Raw genomic sequence first — 19209 nt, forward strand, 5'->3', positions numbered from 1 at the left:
CTCACTGTTGTGGCCTCTCCCGTTGTGGAGCACAGGCTCCGGACGCGCAGGCTCAGCGGCCATGGCTCACGGGCCCAGCCGCTCCACGGCATGTGGGATCTTCCCGGAACGGGCCACGAACCCATGTCCCCTGCATCGGCAGGTGGACTCTCAATCACTGCGCAACTAGGGAAGCCCTGTCTTCATTTCACTCTTTTTTCTTTATTCTGTTCTGCATCAGTTAATTCCACCATTCTGTCTTCCAGGTCAGTTATCCGTTCTTCTGCCTCAGTTATTCTGCTATTGATTCCTTCTAGTGTAGTTTTCATTTCAGTTACTGTATTGTTCATCTTTGTTTGTTCTTTAATTCTTCTAGGTCTTTGTTAAACATTTCTTGCATCTTCTCGTTCTTTGCCTCCATTGTTTTTCCGAGGTTCTGAATCATCTTCACTATCATTATTCTGAATTCTTTTTCTGGAAGGTTGCCTATCTCCACTTCATTTAGTTGTTTTTCTGGGGTTTTATCTTGTTCCTTCATCTGGTACATAGCCCTCTGCCTTTTCATCTTGTCTATCTTCCTGTGAATGTGGTTTTTGTTCCACAGGCTGCAGGACTATAGTTCTTCTTGCTTCTGCTGTCTGCCCTCTGGTGGATAAGGTTATGTAACCTCATACTTTTGAATTATACTTATCTGCTTGAATTTCACCAGTCCCACTTTGAGAATTTTCATCAGAAATTAAAATGCTAAATTCAGAGTACAGGGAAAAGAATACATCCTTACAACTGAAGTAAAATATGCTATCTTGGGAAACACTAGCTCAGTTTCAGCTACAAGACTGCCCAGCATCAGCTCAGCCTATAACAATGCTCAGAGTCCCAAAGCAAAGAAGACGGAGCTGAACGTTCCACTTTGAAGCTGTTGAGGTACAAAAGAGAGAGTTCCTGGAAATACTTTTTATTCTCAGTCAGATAGTAATGTTACAAACAACAAAAGACATTTTCTAAGGCTCACAGTGTTTGCTTGATTTATTTTTAAAATGCACACATGACCCATGCCAATGCAAACACCAACAAGGCTGGGAGGACTTTGCTGGTTCCTCAGGGTTTTCAAAAGAGAGACATCTTAATATCATTATACCAGAGTCTCCTGGCAAACCCCTTTTGTACAGAATGTGCTAATTTGCCAGCGAACAGGGGCAGGTTCCTCAGTTGCTGGGCACTGCTTCCTTCTTGGTCACAAATTCTTTTGTAGCTCCTGAAGATGAACAAGAAGGTCTCTACAACCTGACACTAAGTGTATAAACTACCTTCAGAGAACAGCAAACAAACTTTGCTTCTGCCAGCAAGCCTCAGCATAGTGTGGTGTAGAAGAACACTAGACTCCAACTGGGTTCCCTGGGTTCCAGCCCATGGCCCACCCCCAATTTGCTGTGTGAATGTGAGCAAGTCACTTACAACTTCCTTACTGTTTTGTCAAATGAAGAGTATAACTAACTACAAAAGTCACAAGAGTGTCGTGAATTAAGAATAAGAATAAATGCAGTAGAGGTGCTTTGAGAAACAGCAGTTTTACATGTTAGACAGATAGCATTAAGCTCAGTCCTTGGACCTCTTCTCCATCTGTACCAGTGGTTTCCAAGTAGGGAAGTTTTGCTCCTGCCCCAGGGGGCATTTGGCAATGTCTGGAGATGTTTTTGGCTCTTACACTTGGGGCTAGGGAGGTACTACTGGCATCCAGTGGGTAAAGGCCAGGGATGCTGCTGAACATCTTACGATGCATAAGATCCATACCACACTGCCCTCTGAAGCAAAAGAAGACGCATCCGGCCTAAAATGTCAATAGGCTTACTCTGTTGGCTGAGAAAACCCTGCTTTACATAGACTCATCGCTTTGTGGATTGCAGCCAGGCTCATAGCATTAGATACCATCCACATGAAATGACTCCCAAATTTTTTATCTCCACCCAAACCCTCTCTCCTAAACTCTATGTCCAATCTGGATATACAGCAGCCTACTTGATACCTCCATCTGGATGCCAATGTACCCAAAATGAATTCCTGATCTCTCCCCACCTCTACCATAGCCTTTCTTCTCTCTGTGGATGGCAATTTTACCCTTTTATTTGCTCAGGCCAAAAACTTTGGCGTCATCATTTATTCCCTCGTACACCCCGCTTCCAACCCATTAGCAAATCCTGTTAGTTCTAGCTAACAAACCAGATCCAGACACAGACCTCTTTTACCTCTGCTGCTACCAATCTGGTCCAAAACACCCATTCTCTTTACCTAGATGATTGCACTAACTTCCCTACTGGTCCCCTGCTTCTATCCTTGCCCTGTACTCTCCACAGGAGAGCCAGAGAGTGATCCTTTTACTCTCTGGCATGAAGTCAGACCACATCACCCCTCTGCTCAAAATCCTTCAGTGGTTCCTTCTGTCCCTCAGTGCAAAAGCCCAAAGCTTCACAAAGGCCACAAATCCTTCCATGATCTGGTTTTCATCCCCTGACTTCATTTCCCTCTACCCCGTTCCTACCCACTCTGGTCTTGAACAAACCAGCTGAACTTCTACCTCAGGACTTGTACTGACTGTAAAATATTCTTTCTCCAGATGGCCTTTGCAGAAACTAAATCTGGCTTTAAAGGGAGTTAGATCACCCCTAAGTATGTTCTACTTTTAAAATACTAAGTATGTTCAAAGGGAGATGTTAAATTCATTACAGAAAAATGGAAAACTCCAGAGACTGTATCTTTTGGCCACAATCAGGAATAGACAGGTGACTTCAAGAGGTATAGGTGCTGCTGTCACAAAAGTGAGTTAACGGAAATTTCAATGTCACCAAAAATCTAAACCCAAGTGACCATGGAGGTTCTAGGGAATCTTTTCCCTTCATAGAGGCTGGAGAGAAAGGCTGATTTCTGTAGGTTCCATAGATAACAGCTTGTGGAGAGAAGGGGTTTAGCAGTAGAGAAGTCACATAATAGCTGGCCAATAATTGGCTTGATCCTCATTTGAAATGTAGCAGTGTACTACAGAAAGCATGCATGCTCTCCCTAGCCCACAGCTGTCAGTTCAGCTGATAAAAATACATACCTGAACACTATTTATAACTAGGAAGCAATGTAGTGGATCGTAAGAGAGCAGGCTCAGGAGTCAAAAACAACTGGTTTTGTTCATATCCTTGTTTTACCACTTTCTAGCTGCATGACCTTGGGCAGGTCATGAAACCTGTGAACCTCAAGTCTCAGCAGCTGTAAATAGGGATAATGACAGTGCCTGTATCATGGTTCTGTTGTGTGGACTAAATGAAGTAATGCATGTCAAACTGCTGCCTCTGCCTCTGGGGAACAAATACTGGGGGCTGGGAGGCAGGGAGGTGACTAGCGTTTTTTGTAATAAACTTTGTAGATCTACTTGACTCCTTAAATTATGTACATTGATCATTTTAACAATAAAAATTAAATTTAAAAAATCCTCAGCACAGTGCCTGGCACATAGTAAGTGCTTAATGAACGGTAGCTTTACAGCTCTGATTACTGCACTCCCGTGGCCGCCACCTGGGAGTAATGTGCATTTGCTACCTGTCCCTTGCCAGAGGAGAACACAAGTTGGATAGAATATCAAGTGACACGAGTTTTCCTTCCAGCTTCTCTTTGAGCTATCTTTAAACCTTTCAGGGAAAGGGTCTGCACCTGAGAACGAAGACTCAGGTTTCATGGCAGTGGGAAGGTTATACTGCCCTCTATTGCCATTAGCTCAGCTAAGGACACCAACCACCTGCTTTTGGGTCAAATTCAGTGCGCTCTGAACTGAGCAGATGTTGGGCCCATCCTTATTAAACTCATCCCTTATTATTATATTAAACTGATTGGCTACTTCAAAGTAGATAATAAGATCCACAAGCCATTACATCCTCAGGCCCATATAGCAAAATATTTGCCTTTTCCAAACCTCTCCCTGTAACCTCTACTACATTTCTAAACCTAAACAGAGAGAAATTAACTCTTCCATGCCTTAGTCAACACAGACAGCAGCAGGTTAGAAGAGAGTTGATTTCTGATATAATAAAAGCAGACTAACTTCTCTAGCTCCAGATCCAAAACACACTAAAGGGTGACTGTCAGAGAGAGGAGGAAAAGCAGGTGCAAACGTGGGCAGGCAGGGCAGATGGCACTCGGCAGGGACTGACGCTTGACAAGCATGAGGAACCTCTCCCAAAGATAATAACACGTTTCTCCTTTGAACCAGCACTTGGCGGAAGTAATAACAGTGGCTCAGGCTGTAATCAGTTTAAAGGAGGAGAGTATGACAAACACCAGCTCCAAACATTTTTTTTAAAAAATAAGAGCAAACACAAAATAAGACGTATAGTCCAAGTAACAAAATAAATGAATTTGGGATTCTTTTCAGCTCCCCCAGTGTAAATCATTACTCTTCAGAGAAAGGAAGCAAAGCATTTGGGTTGTCCTGAAGAACACCCTGGTGTCACACTCTTATTCCCAGCTGTCCTGAATAAGACCATTTGGTTGGTGTCTTATTCCTCTGTAAGGCCTTCTTAGAAAACATTGAGAAATTGTGAAAATTACTGGCAAGTAAGAAAAAGAAGTACCTAATTTCAATACGACTTATTTTCTCCTTCCACACCTCTACAGATTGTTTTTTGCTACTGTACCACTGTCCAAACAGAAGCTGTCCCAGCCTCCAGAGATGAGTCACAGTTAGAATTCATTGCAAGACTAGCCTTGAGTCCATAGAGTGAACACCTACCCTACTGTGACTGTCTGTCCTCAGAGGCTCTTGGGCTAATCACATAAAAGGCGTTCATTAAAACAGCACCTAATCTTCACCAATACTTGGTCTGATTGTTCACCTGGGACAGGTCAGCCACAACTGAGCTGACAATGAGGCCAGCCAATCTTTAACAAAAGCATGGAGTCAGATTTATGAATCCTTGGAGCAGGTCAACATATACTTGCTCACCTTTCTGACTCCCTCTGACAGCTCTCACACAGGGAAGGCCCAGGCCCTCTGGATGTTGTGGGATGGAGCTGGGACAGGCGTTCCCACCCAGAGCTCCCCCATTCTCCCCCCACCACCCCTGCCTGTGGCACAGAGCACTGGGTCCGGAGAGTTTATGGGTTATTCAAGGGTAGCTGGGGAAGGGCTCCAGGGGTGTCCAGTTCCTGGCACTGACAGATGGGCCATTATGTTGACATTCACCCAACCCTCACATAAGATGCATGAAGCAACCTTTTCATTTCATCCTACCAACCTTAGCAAGTTAAACTGTAACTATGGAGACAGCAGGAAACTATCTACCTACTAAAACTGTGGTCATGGGCTTCCAAGAGAGTCATGTTCTTTCCCAGCCTTCAGGGCAGGCAGGGAATTTCTTTAGAGTAAATCAGATCTATTGCCAACTCAGTGATCCCTGATACCAGGGCATCAGGTACTCCTCCAACCCATCCAATAAAGATGGCACCTGGTGTGAACTGAACACACTTGCCCCAACTCTAGCGCTCTAGGGGGCTCTCATCCTTTCCACTCACTCATAAATAAAAAGGGCTATTTATTATTAAGCCCATATGGTTGGTACACCCTGAGAGTTTAAAAAGTTTTTATTTTTACCAACCAGAAAAAGAAATCACTACTTTAAAGACTCAACAAACAGGGGAACTCTTCAAAAAAAAAAAAAGACGCCACACGCAATCCTCAGTTTACATTAGAGCCACTTATCTTATTTCAACTCTGCTTCTTTCACACCTTGATGACACTGCTCATCAACTCAGTTAATGCTTTCGCTCAACACAGCCTCCATCCCAACAGGAAGATCTAAGGAAAGCCCAGGTTCACCTACTAATACCTTTAGTAACGTGGTGCCTGGATGTGAATCCCAGTTCTGCCTCTTGCTAGCTGTGTGATACTGAGGTAAGTTACTTAGCCCCTCGGAGCTTTTATTTTCTTACCAAAATATGAAGATGATACATGTAAAGTACTTGGCACTTACCTGGCACAAAGGAACGGTTAAAACATATCTCTAGTATATACCTGATCTTGCCACTTATAGCCCTTCAGAACCTCAAGTATTCTTGCCTTTAAAAATAAATAAATCTATATTCTCAAGCCAAACACAAATGCTTAGAATCATGAATTATCTCTGCCTTAAGGTATTCATTTAAGTATAGTTCCAATTCTTTTCGAAGCCATTTGTAATTATTTCATCCAAATTTTTTCATCAAATTACTTCATCCAAAGGAACACACTGCAACCAACTGAATGTATCTCCCACTGTCCATCACCCGTATCTCCTGACCACACATCCCTTACTCAGTATTCTGCCCTCAGCACTTCAACTGTTCTCCTACCATCATCCTTCCTGTCTTTCCAAATCTGTCCATTCTTTGAAAAGCCCTTTCCATCAACTCCATCTCTACTTCATTTCTGCCTTACGTAACTCTAACCCCCAGCCATGCACACAAATTATACATTTTGACTGTGCTGTGCTCTACTGACCAAATTCATACTTCACCTTGACTGAATTGTATGCGTGTTTCATCTCCCCTACTGTACTGTGAGCTGCTGGTTGGTAGGGATAACTTCTTTTATTCTTCAAGTTTCCTTACTCAATAATCTACACTGCTCTGTACATCAGTGCAGAAATGTGTTAATAAGTACTTTCTGATAACTATCTATACCCTACCCCATTTCTAAGGAGCCCTAAGAGGTGGAGTTGACTCAACTTTAGCCAGAAATGCTTTCAGAGGACTTGCTTTAAGAGGACTGCTTAACTTAAGAAGAAAAGGAGGCTCCGATTTCTCTTTGGGGTCCAAGTGCCATATTCTCAATGCATTATAGGCAACAGTCTTGTATATCGTCTCCAATGAGAACCTTTTCTCTGTGGTTCTTGAAAATGTTATTTCTAAATGATTCTACAGAGTTCATGAAAAAAATTACATAACATACCATGAGTTCATCAACCTCAAGAAATATCTCAATAGCCTCACCATAGCCCAGCCCTTCCAAAAAAGAGCAGCATGGCAGGACCTCAATTAAGGCTGGTAGGTAATCCATTCAGACAACCCCCACCTCACCCTGGGCCAGGGCAATGACAGACTTAAAAGGCATCAGTCCTTAAAGCCCTAAAGGAGTGAAAAACAACAAACAGGCTCACACTCAGGAAAAAGAGTGCAGTGCACTGGCCAGGAACACCAGCCCTCTCCTAAGACTACAGTGATAGCTAAGCCAGGGAGTTCACAGTTGGGTGAAGGGGCTTCCATTACAGAAAGCACTGGAGCAACTGGTTTTGCCTCCTCCAACTCTCATCTTCCCATTACACTCAACTGCCCTAAAGTTCTCCTTCTAACAGGGCATGCTTAGCCTAGGGCCTATACCACCCAGAACAGTCATACCCTGGAGGGTTAAATTTAAGGAAGAAAAATCTGGAGCAATAGGAACTTAGTGGAAAATCTTTTGTTAGAGTATTAAGATGTGAAGTCTTTCCTCAAATATAAGCCATTTATTGCCTTGCCAATTTACTTCTCTCATATCCTGTATGACTAACATGATTCCACACAATCCTTTATAATGACCATCCAACCAATAAATCAATCCTGTTGCACTACTGTTGAATGAAGTCCCTCTTACTGGTCCCTGTGGAGAAAGAGAATTCATATCACCAAGTTTCTTTTCTTAATTTGCCTCTGGATCTAGACCACATATAAAGCACTGGTCAGAAAAATGCCATTCTTACAAGAGAGTGAGTTGTCCCTCAAATAAACATTAGTTTTAAAAATTTGAGGGTGAATGCCAACACAAAGCAAGGAAAGACTTAACAGTTATACGATTATATAGGTGGGAGGCTGGGCCTAATACACCACATTATTAATCAGAGAAGAACGAACAGGAATGTTCACAGGCCCTGCCACACAAATCACCTACAACAGTTAGCGCTTAGCATCAGGGCTTTATTCAACCTACCAAAACCAACAACCAGGAACCATAGTCAACTCGGCGGAGTATGGAAGGTGCTGTTTAATCATCAAGCATAGCGAAACAGATCAAGAAATCAAACACCTAGAAGACTGTCTTAGAACAATCAGAATATTTAAAATCATGATTAACTTAACAAACAATTCTCTCATTCCTCACACATGAAAAGTCAAAATATCACTTGAGCCACTCTGGGTTGTAGGTGAGGAGGTAGATGGGCCATAAGAGACTGGAAAGACATCAACAAGAAGACATGCAGACTAGGTAAATAAAGTGGAAGCCCAACAACATTTGGATAGGATACAACATTAGGATAAATAATTGAGCTTTTTTTTTGGTCTATTTCCTCAGGAAAAACACCCCACCCAAAACCAAAAAGACACAGCAGGAACAAATTCCAAAGGTGTGCTGTTGCTCTACACTTGGTATATGCATTTACACTGGAAGAATGGCTGGTGATATTTTGACTTTTTTTTTTTTTTTTTAACGCTAAAGGTAAAGAACTCTGTTCTTTCAGCACCCAAACCAGAGCAGAGAGACAGCAGTAAATTATAAATGTGGATGGAGTAACATCCACAGGACATGGAGATGGGGGAGGGGGGAGGGGAGAAGGGGTAGGTTTTTGTGCTGTTGCATTGGCAGGAGAGCTAAGCAGTCTTAAAGAACATTCTAGGCTTCTAGGTTTGCCATGAAGGAGTATCACAAATCCCAAGGCCCACCACCTACCCCTTCTCCTCTTCTCCGAGGGCACCTACCTTACTGTAAGTCACTACTGATAAGTTGTTTGCGTGACTGCTGGGGGACAGATTTACAGAGTTCTGTGAGAGTCTATTCTCATCTTGCTCGGTTTGGTCAGGAGCAGGAGCCCATGTGTTTTTGCTGATCGAGTCGAACTCGGAACCCCCAGGGTCTTTTAAGTTGTTTTCATCTGATTGTCGGTTCTTTTGGGGAGAGGCAAACGGGTTGAAGTTTCCTTCTACCTTGCGATGTGGCTGTGTGTTGAACTCCGTTTCAAAAGATGACAGCTGCTGCGTTACTCCTAAAAGTCCACCCACCTCCACACTGAGAATGACCCAGATGACATCTGAAACAAAAAGGCAATTCATGTCAATGCCAGGCATACCCTCAAGGCTCAAAGCAGCCACCACAGAGAACCCCAAACACCACCCAAACCATAAGAAGAAATGTTTCTCTACATGCTAGTTTAGAAGCTTACTGACAAAGTTATCCAGTACATTTGCATTGCATGCAGTTCTACATTTTTGGTAACGTCAAATTCATACTCTGGTACAAATTCAGCAGAGGTCTGTGGTGAGACCCATGAAACTATCTGTAAAAAGGTTACTAGTTGATTTTGATGCATAACCATATTTTGGAAATCATTACTCCAGAGAACAATGATCAATATATAGAAACCCAAAAGCTATTTTTCCAGAATTACAAGCTCTTTGCGGTTTTTGCTTTATTTTGTACATGGTTAACTCAGAAAACTCAGGGCAGGCATAACTCTTGAGTCAAAAATAATGCTTATAATTACTAAAACTGCAACTTATCAACACCCCCACACACACACTTTGGGGCAATTTAGAGTGACCTGCCCAAACTAGGACAACTGAGAGTAAAAGAGGGAGTTATTAATTACACCAGGACACAGTTGTAAGCCAGCACTAATCCTGACATATTAGAACAGATATCACCCTGGCTATTTTCACCATCTATGTGTTCAAAAGATACCAAAATTTAGTATGCCTGAGACTTTCTATTGATAAAATAATCCAATTTAATACCAACTTTGCCTTTCTGTCAGATAGGGAAACCCTACCATCTACATTGAAACCATAAGAGATTTGTTTTAAAAGATGCACTGTCGGACTTTTGGTCATAGTTCAGTTCTTTATTTCCTCAACTGTCAAAGCCATGGGTTCAAAAAGAAATGAATAAAGTAAGCGGCACTTCAATTTGATGTTCAGCACCTCAATTCAGAGAACAGTGGCATCTACTTTCCTGATGGAAGGTTTTCAAAAAGCAAGCTATAGAAAGGCCAAGAAGCTCTTAAGTGTGAACCTTGTTGAAAACAAATATGAAAAATTGTTCAGGCTCCTAAACAAGTGGTATAAGATTGACAGGAAGAGGCAGATAAAACTTCACCAGTTAGCTACATGGAAATACAGTAGTCTCCTTTACCCATGATTCACTTTCATGGTTTCAGTTACCCATGTCAATGGTGGTCCAAAAATATTAAATGGGAAGTGCCAGAAGTAAACAATTCATAAGTTTTACATTGCACACTGTTCTGAGTAGTGTGATGAAATCTCTCACTGTCCTGCTCCATCCTATCTGGATGTGAATCATCCCTTTGTCCATCGTATCCACGCTATATACGCTATCTGCTCGTTAGTCACTTAGTAGCCATCTAAGTTATCAGATCGACAATCACAATCGGGTACTGCAAAAGTGAGAGCCACAGTGAGTGATAAGTGCTTAGTTAAGATGGAAAAGGCATTAAATTTGGACAATAAGATATTTTGAGAGAGAGAGACCACATTCACATAACTTTGATTACAGTATATTGTTATAACTGTTCAACTGAATTATTAGTTATTGTTGTTAATCTCTTACTGTGCCTAATTTGTAAATTAGGCTTTATCATAGGTAGGTATGTATAGGAAAAAACACAGTATATATAGAGCTCAGTACTGTCTGTGGTTTCAACATCCGTACTAGGGGTCTCGGAGCATATGCCCCACAGATAAGTGGTGGACTACTGTATAATATATAAGCCTAGAACAAATACACTAAAAAGGAAATTGAAGGAAACTAAGGAAAACTCTTGGGCTGTGTTTGTTCTCAATTTTCAATCTGGGTTCTACAGCTGAGGAAGGGGATCTTAAGTGTCAGAGAGCCATAAATACTCGATTTAAGGTTAGTGATTTGGAAGCTGTATTAAGAACTTGGTTGTATCCAAACAGCTATGAGCCAAAACCTTAGTAAGTAGAGATGCAGTGACATCTACTGTTCACTTCTATAATGAGCAACTCTTTTCACCTCCTGTGAAGAGGAAGAAAGCCACTAGCAACACTAGTATGGATCACAGGAATAGGCATACATCCCAGACACACTTACCATTAAAGCAAATGTGAATCTTTACATAAACTAGTATCATAAAAGTTCAACCTGGGCTTCCTTGGTGGCACAGTGGTTAAGAATCCGCCTGCCAAGGCAGGGGACACGGGTTCAAGCCCTGGTCCAGGAAGATACTACACGCCATGGAGCAACTAACCCTGTGCGCCACAACTACTGAGCCTGCACTCTAGAGCCTGTAAGCCACAACTACTGAAGCCTGCACACCTAGAGCCCACGCTCCACAACAAGAGAAGCCACCGCAGTGAGAAGCCCACGCACTGCAACAAAGAGGAGCCCCCGCTCGCCACAATGAGAGAAAGCCCGCGCACAGCAACAAAGACCCAACGCAGCCAAAAATAAATAAAAATTTAAAAATTTATTAGAAAAAAAAGAAAGTTCAACCTGCTGATTTAACACTGTAAACAAAGGCAGAGTACCATTTCACTTAGAAATCTGTAACAGTGCCAGTAATGGTGGGTCAGATGACTTTTATTGAAGACTTGCTCAATCTCATAAACCAATATGATATGGGCCTTAAAAAACAATTCAATGGCAGGCAGCCTGAGGGAGACTCATTCTGTGCTCTCTTATTCTAGGCTTTCTAACCAAAGGCAACATTCCTTCACTCTACTATTCATTTCTTCCAGGCGGATACGCCTTGTCTTACAGTACATTAACTCCTACTTTTGTCTTCCACCCATCTGTTTTCCAAAATCCTTTTGTAAGTACATGGTATGTTTAGCATACTCAGCTACAGGTAATAGTCTTTGTTCTCTTAGCTCAGGAAACTAAATGCTTATGAGAAAGGACAGACTGTTCTGAAGGCTGTTAGCAGTACGAGACTAATGACATTTTCCCCCCTGGCTTTGAGAACTAAAGCTTCTTTAACACAACTCACTGGGCCTTATCATACTTAAAGCCACCACACTCTCTTCACCTTGGCTATTTTTCTGTACTGTTCACAGATTCTACATAGTAGCTGTAAAAGGAATGTCACTGATTTATAAACACCAATAATTAAAATTCCAGTTCTGATCCTCCAAAGTTACTATTGTGATGGGTCATTATGAACAGTACACCATGCCTTCTACATGGTACTCTCTGAGCCCTCCAGGTACTACCTATAGACCTCACATTTCGGAACGTGTTCATCCCACACATAGTGTGTGTGGGTTTCTTTTAATCAAACAATAAAAAGGATGAAGATGAGCCCAATAAGCTTATTTCAGAGGTTGACCATTTCTAGTTCTTGTCAGAACACCTTAATTACTAAGATTAAAACTGCCAGCCAGATATTTCACTATTGCTGATGATAAAATCACAGCTGTAAGGAATCTTAGGGGTCATCTAATGGAACTGCTTCACTTTCTAGATGAAGGATCTGAGGTCTGGAGGTAAAAGTGATGGGCCTAAGATCAGACTTCAAGTTAGAAGTTGGCCATGATGATGACCAAGAACTTCCAGCTCTTAGTATAGCTTTTTAAACCCGTAATTTTTCTTCCCAACAGGAATTTGGGAAGCCAAGTGCCCAGGGAACGAAACCTATAGTTAAGTCAGTCCCATTTTAGTATCTTTACTGACAGACATATGAAACAAGAATGGTGTCCTAGAAAAGTAGCCAAGAAAGTAAAACCAAGTGCCAAGCCTACACAGTCAGGGCTTAGTAAGCCAATGGAGAAACCAATTTTAGAATGTCTTGCCTTAAAGTAATTTTTAAAAGCACCTGAGACAGAACTTTGGAGCTAGAAGGTACTGTAAATATTATTTCATTCAACTTGTCCTTTTTACATATGATAAAACCTTTAATAATAAGTATAAACCTTGTTAATAATAAGTATACATTTCCTTTTGTAGAAATGTGTAATAAATTACTGACGAGAGAACATAACCTTTTATTTCTTAAGTTTAGACTATGAGAAGTGTAGAGTAAAAGGAAAATATTTTACTTTGAGCCCAAGTCCATAATCTTAATCAATCATGCTGACATACAAAGACATCTCAGATTATGGTAAGAATATTAAAAACATTTGCATATATCTAAAAGCTAGCATCATGGGTCAAATCACATCATAATAAATGTAAACAAGTACCTATGATTTGTCCACTAAAATAGAATTGTTAAAAACAGTACAATATTAGAACTGGTAAATTTGTTTCTTGTGGGAATATAGGTTACAATATATGTACAGTAAGGGTACAGGTATACTGGGTTGAACAAATAAGTAAATGGATGGTGGGAGCAAGGTTTTTCGTTATCAAAGAAGGATATTACAGGAAAGCAAGCAAAGAAGGAATTCTAAAATAAACCCTGTGGTACTGGATTAAAGCCAGAGACATCAATATAAACGAAACACAGAAACAATTATAGATATGTCTGTATACAAAGGTTAGTATGTATACATATACTATCTAGCCCTATCTGCTAAGATGGCCTAGAAGTAATGATACCCCGCTAGCAATGAACATACCTAGTGCTCAGAAGTTTCTAAATACTACTCTCCAATAAAAAGAACAAGGGCTTCTTGGAGAAATGGCTGATTCTAGGGCTGGGGCATGGAAAATATAAGAAAAGCCTGGAACATCTTGTTGTACCAGAAAGTAAGGAAGTGGTCAAAACACAAAAGGATAGGGGCAGGTTAAAGGGATACAGGAGCCACCTGAAAGAGCTCCCTCTGGAACTGGAACAATCTGGGCAACAAAATAAATAATGTAGCACTGGACTGTAACTCCAACTATAAAATAAATATACATGAGTATATTTATTAACTATGAGTCCATAGTTATATAAATAAATGAAGGAGAAGTGACAAACTTCCTTACAAAGAATTCCAAATAATATATAAAGATACTCTCCCTTCCAAGAGGTGGAGCTTAATTCTATACACCCCCCAGGGACTTCTCTGGTGGTTCAGTGGGTAACACTCTGCGCTCCCAATGCAGGGGGCCCGGGTTCAATCCCTGGTCGGGCAACTAGATCCCACATGCATGCTGAGACTAAGAGTTTGCATGCTGCAACTAAAAAGAGCTCGCATGTTGCAAGACCCGGCAGGGCATAAATATTTTAAAAAATAACAAAATTCAAAAAAACAAAAAACAAAAAAAACAAAATTCTACACACTCTCCCACCCACTCTATCTTAGTGATAGAGTAGGGAAAGAGAAAAGGTGTAACTTTACAGTGCAGAAACTGGCAAACAAACTACTCAACCTAGTGACCAAGGTTAATAAACAGTGATGTTATGCAAATATCAAGTACCCTCCACCCCCACAGGCCACTTCACCTTCACAGTATTCTTCCCCAAACCCATAACATCAGTCTAACCATGTGGAAAACATCAGATAAGCTCAGACTGGGGGACATTATAAAGCAGGGGTCCCCAACCCCCAGGCCACAGACTGGTACTTGTCCATGGCCTATTAGGAACTGGGCTGCACAGCAGGAGGTGAATGGCAGGTGAGCAAGCAAAGCTTCATCTGTGTTTACAGCCGCTCCCCATCGCTCGCATTACCGCCTGAGCTCCGCCTCCTGTCAGGTCAGCGGCGGCATTAGATTCTCAGAGGGGCGCGAACCCTACTGTGAACTGCGCATGCGAGGGATCGAGGTTGAGTGCTCCTTATGAGAATCTAATGCCTGATGATCTGAGGTGGAGTTGAGGCGGTGATGCTAGTGCTGGGGAGTGGCTGCAAATACAGACTATCATTAGCAGAGAGGTTTGACTGCACAGAGACCATAATAAATCAACTGCTTGCAGACTCATCAAAACTCCATCAGTCAGTGGCAAGTGAAAACGAGCTCAGGGCTCCCACTGATTTTGCATTATGGTGAGTTGTATAATTATTTCATTACATATTACAATGTAATAATAACAGAAATAAAGTGCACAATAAATGTAATGTGCTTGAATCATCCCAAAACCACAGCCACCCCCATCCGTGGAAAAATTGTCTTCCACAAAACTGGTCTCTGGTGCCAAAAAGGTTCAGGTCCGCTGTTATAAAGGATACTTTATATAAAGGATACTTGCCAGTGTTCCTCAAAACTATCAGGGGTCGTGAAAAACACAGAAAAGACTGAGAAACTGTCACAGACCAGAGGAGACTGGGAGACATGACAACTAAGTGCAATATGGGACCCTAGACTGGTTTCTGGAACAGAAGATTCCTAAGTGGAAAAACTGATGAAATCTAAACAAAGTTTGCAGTTGAGCTCATAGTAATGTACAAATGTTGATGTCTTCATTCTAGCAAGTGTGCCATGATTATGTAAGATGCTAACAATGGGGGAAACTGGGTATATGGGAACTCTGTATCACCTCTGAAACTTTACTGTAAATCTAAAATTGTTCCAAAGTAAAGTTTACTAAAAGAAATTAGTATAGCATTTAAAAAGTGTACTTTCAAACACTAAGAGTTAAAGTTGTAACAGAGCCAACACAAACAATTCTCTCTGTAGTGAAGTGACTATAAAGGAGAGTGCTTTGATCTAGCAGGGGGTAGAACAAGGTTGTAGCAGGGCAGGCAGGAGGGGCTGTCACACACTCAATTCTTCAGAGGTCTCAAAAAGACCACATCATCAACTGGACACACAAGTCATTCCCATCTGCAGGGAGATCTTGCCCTTCCAGTGCAACCCCTTCTCAGCAGTGCCATAAAGACATTAACAGTCTTCAAACAGGGGGAACAGCAATGACTGCACAAATGAACCATCTTGACGTGGATGTTCGGCTGAAGCTGCCTGACTAGTTCCAGAGCCTGCCTCTGGCGCACAGAAGATGCAAATGGAAGCCACAAAAAGCAAGCAATAAACTGCCACATTAATAGGTTCCACTTGGTCTGGGTTTCCGAAGGGGAAAGGTAGGGGACTCGGTAAAGCACCACCTTCAAAAATCCAGTTTACAAGGACACCTCAAAGTAATTCCAACTGTGGTTAGGACTGAAATCTTATAGGCTTCTGATCTCTAGAGCAACTACCTTGGGCTCGTCCCTAAGAGCTGTAAGAGCACCAGGAGACACAGGCTAGCTTTAGCCTGCATGTACCTACAAGATAACCAGGGAGGCCACTTCTAGATTTGGAGGTTGCAAATTCAAATCCTTCCTAAAGCTCAACTCATCTTCATAGCACAACAGGAACCCCACATTTCCCCTGAGAATTAAGAAACAACTTGGGTCTGTAGAGGTAAACAGGCTCTAGTCAGCTGCTGGGCTACAAGCTACGGGCTCACATTTCATTTCTAGAGTAGGAAGGCTGGATATGTGCTGCTTGGCTTCAGTGAGAGAGGCCTGAAAGGAGAGAGTCTGAGCACTGGTAAACTAGTGGCCTGAAACATGCCCTGACAGTAAGTAGTGCAAAGGTCAACATTATGAGTATCTTTTTTGTGTCTGCCTCTTTCCAGTCTCAACTTCCAGTCTGTTTTTCTACACTGTTTACTCAACACATGCCTGGCTCTCATGACACCTGCCCAGGCACTCAGATACTTTCACTCTCTATGAACACAACACCTACCTCAGCATCTACGGGGGAAGATGGGACAGCCAGACTCCAGTTCATTAGCTCCTCAGAGGACAACTCCTGCTTTCTGGGGCCCAGGCCCCATCTACAGCAGAGTGACTGTTGAAGGGCTGCCTCTACTCAGCTCTGCTTCCCTACCCATTCTCACTCCTCACCCCATCTTGCCACAGTGTGCATTAAAGACTTATTCCTTAGTTTCATATTATTCTCAAGAATTTCATTTTAAAATGCAAATGCCCCCTAAAGGAACATATTAAGCTACATTAACGCCATTATCAGATCAACCAACGGGCACAAGTTCACAAAGGGGAGAAGATAAAGAGAAGCCCAGGAAAGAGCACTGGAAGCCTGGATAAGACAAGACAGTGAGGAGTCCCCAGTGCCCATAATAGGAAGAGGGGCTCAGAAAGAAAAGCAGAAATGGCAACAAAAAAGAGACTACTCCTCTTCACAATTTTTTCAAATCATGCCCTATTTAATAATCATGAGGGACTTCTCTGGTGGCACAGTGGTTAAGAATCTGCCTGCCAATGCAGAGGTCATGGGTTCAATCCCTGGTCCAGGAAAATCCCACATGCCGCGGAGCAACTAAGCCCTTGCACCAAAACTACTGAGCCTGCGCTCTAGAGCCCGCGAGTCACAACTACTGAGCCCGCGCAGCGAGAGCCCGCGCTCCGCAACAAGAGAAGCACCCGCACCGCAATGAAGACCCAATGCAGACAAAAATAAAAATTACAAAAAATAAAAACACATGAGCTTTTGCCTTAACTTGTGTGTGTGGCGGGGGTGGGGGGGCAGGTAATCGCGATCATTGAATCACTTAGTTATTTACTTCAGGTCTGAGGAAATAAGGATCCCTACTTCCCAAACCCAGTAAAATCAGTGCCATGAAACAAAGAGTGAAAACATGTCTGAGACAAAAGATGAAATCAGCTCAGAATGGGGAAAAAAACCCAAATTGCCATTAATCGGGCTGGGAGGACAGACACAGATAAAGGCAGGTACAAAGGAAACAGGAATCACTATTTCTCCCAAGGTCATACAGCAGCTGTAAAATGCTATAATGACCCTCCCTGAGTGGCTACTGCTTTCTTACCAACGACGCTCCCAGACCAGCTTTGTTACAGCCATCTATTACTAAGGATACCCAACTGCCACCCACGATAGCACCCAAGCCCTAATTAATCCTCACTTCTAGTCCTGCCTCAGAAACAGCAGCCAATCCAAAATTGATCCCACTTCCCTAGAGCCTCCTCAGAATCCTTCAGCAGGAACCCAACCTTACAGAAGCTGCTTCCCTCCTCCCTCTTACCGCACGGCATCCCACAGGTCACCTGGAGTGTCTTCCCTCACCACGTATGTCTATCTGGTTTTGTCAGACTACAGGCTTGTTTCAGGTGATCTCTGAACCCAGACGCCTTCCTCTCTTCCCCCTCCCAGCCTCAACTCCTAGAAGCAGAGACTCCACCCCTTCCTACCAGTCTTCCCTTCCTGTACAACTGCCCTCCCCACCAGCTGATAATATAAGGAAAGAGGAGTGAATTCAATGATAAGGAGGTCAAAAAAAGAAAGAGAAGGAGCAGCCCCAAGAATAAAGAAAAACCAGGAGTATATAGTATTCTAGAAGCCTAATGACAAAAGTGTTTCAAGGAAAACAGAGTTATTAAGTGGGTCCAATCCAGCTAATAAATCAAGTAAGTTGAAAACTGAGAACAAAGCACTGGATGTAGTATCATGCAGGTCACTGGTGATTTTGAAAAGAGCAGCAGTTTTAGTGGAATGGTAGGAACAGAAGCCTGAATGGAAAAAATTCGTGAGACTAGGAAACAGGAGGTGGAGATAGCCATTACTGATACTAAATGTTTGAAGGACTTCTGCTACGAAAGAGAGCAGAGAAATGGGGAAGAAGCTGGAGGAGGAAAATTAATAATATTACATTATATGTAAAAGCAAGAAAATTTTTTTAATCAATCCAATCTATAGTTATTGTTTCAAGGCATGTAAAACAATAATGTGTGCCAATATTACATCTCCAAAGGAATTTTTTTTTTTTTTTTTTTTTTGCGGTACGCGGGCCTCTCACTGTTGTGGCCTCTCCCGTTGCAGAGCACAGGCTCCGGGCGCGCAGGCTCAGCGGCTATGGCTCACGGGCCCAGCCGCTCCGCGGCATGTGGGATCTTCCTGGACCGGGGCACGAACTTCTGTCCCCTGCAACAGCAGGCGGACTCTCACCCACTGCGCCACCAGGGAAGCCCCTCTCCAAAGGATTTTTTAATTTTATATTGGAAGAAGTTTAAAATAACTCAAATGTCCATCAGTGGGGACTAAACTAGAAAAATGAAGACATATCTACCTGAGGGGATACGCCACAGCCATAAAAATGAATGAATATTTCTACAGTGATCTCTAGAATATAATTATGAAGTGAAAAAAAGTAAGATGCAGATCAATATCTATAGTCATGACACTTCTTTGTAAGAAAAAGGACACATTTATATACATTTGCTGGTGTCTGCAAAACAAAACAAAATGCAACACTGAATGGATAATCTATAAATGAATAAATAAAAATGAGCACTTATAGGAAGAGGAAGGCACTATCTGAAGGG

General features: G+C 42.2%; 1 protein-coding gene across 5 annotated transcripts in view; it reads right to left on the reverse strand.

The window, feature by feature from the left end:
• Nucleotides 1-19209, reverse strand: part of ILRUN (inflammation and lipid regulator with UBA-like and NBR1-like domains) — a 121620-nt gene that overhangs the window by 16046 nt on the left and 86365 nt on the right. For 3 of the 5 annotated variants that reach the window (XM_049693751.1, XM_004267703.4, XM_012532309.3), the window contains one exon: nucleotides 8725-9053. In XM_049693751.1, coding sequence (XP_049549708.1) covers nucleotides 8725-9053 — 329 coding nt within the window. The remainder of the gene's footprint in view (nucleotides 1-8724; nucleotides 9054-19209) is intronic. The other 2 variants (XM_033424203.2, XM_012532310.3) reach the window with 1 other exon arrangement.

This window comes from Orcinus orca, chromosome 10, assembly GCF_937001465.1.
Source record: "Orcinus orca chromosome 10, mOrcOrc1.1, whole genome shotgun sequence".
Lineage (NCBI taxonomy): Eukaryota > Metazoa > Chordata > Mammalia > Artiodactyla > Delphinidae > Orcinus > Orcinus orca.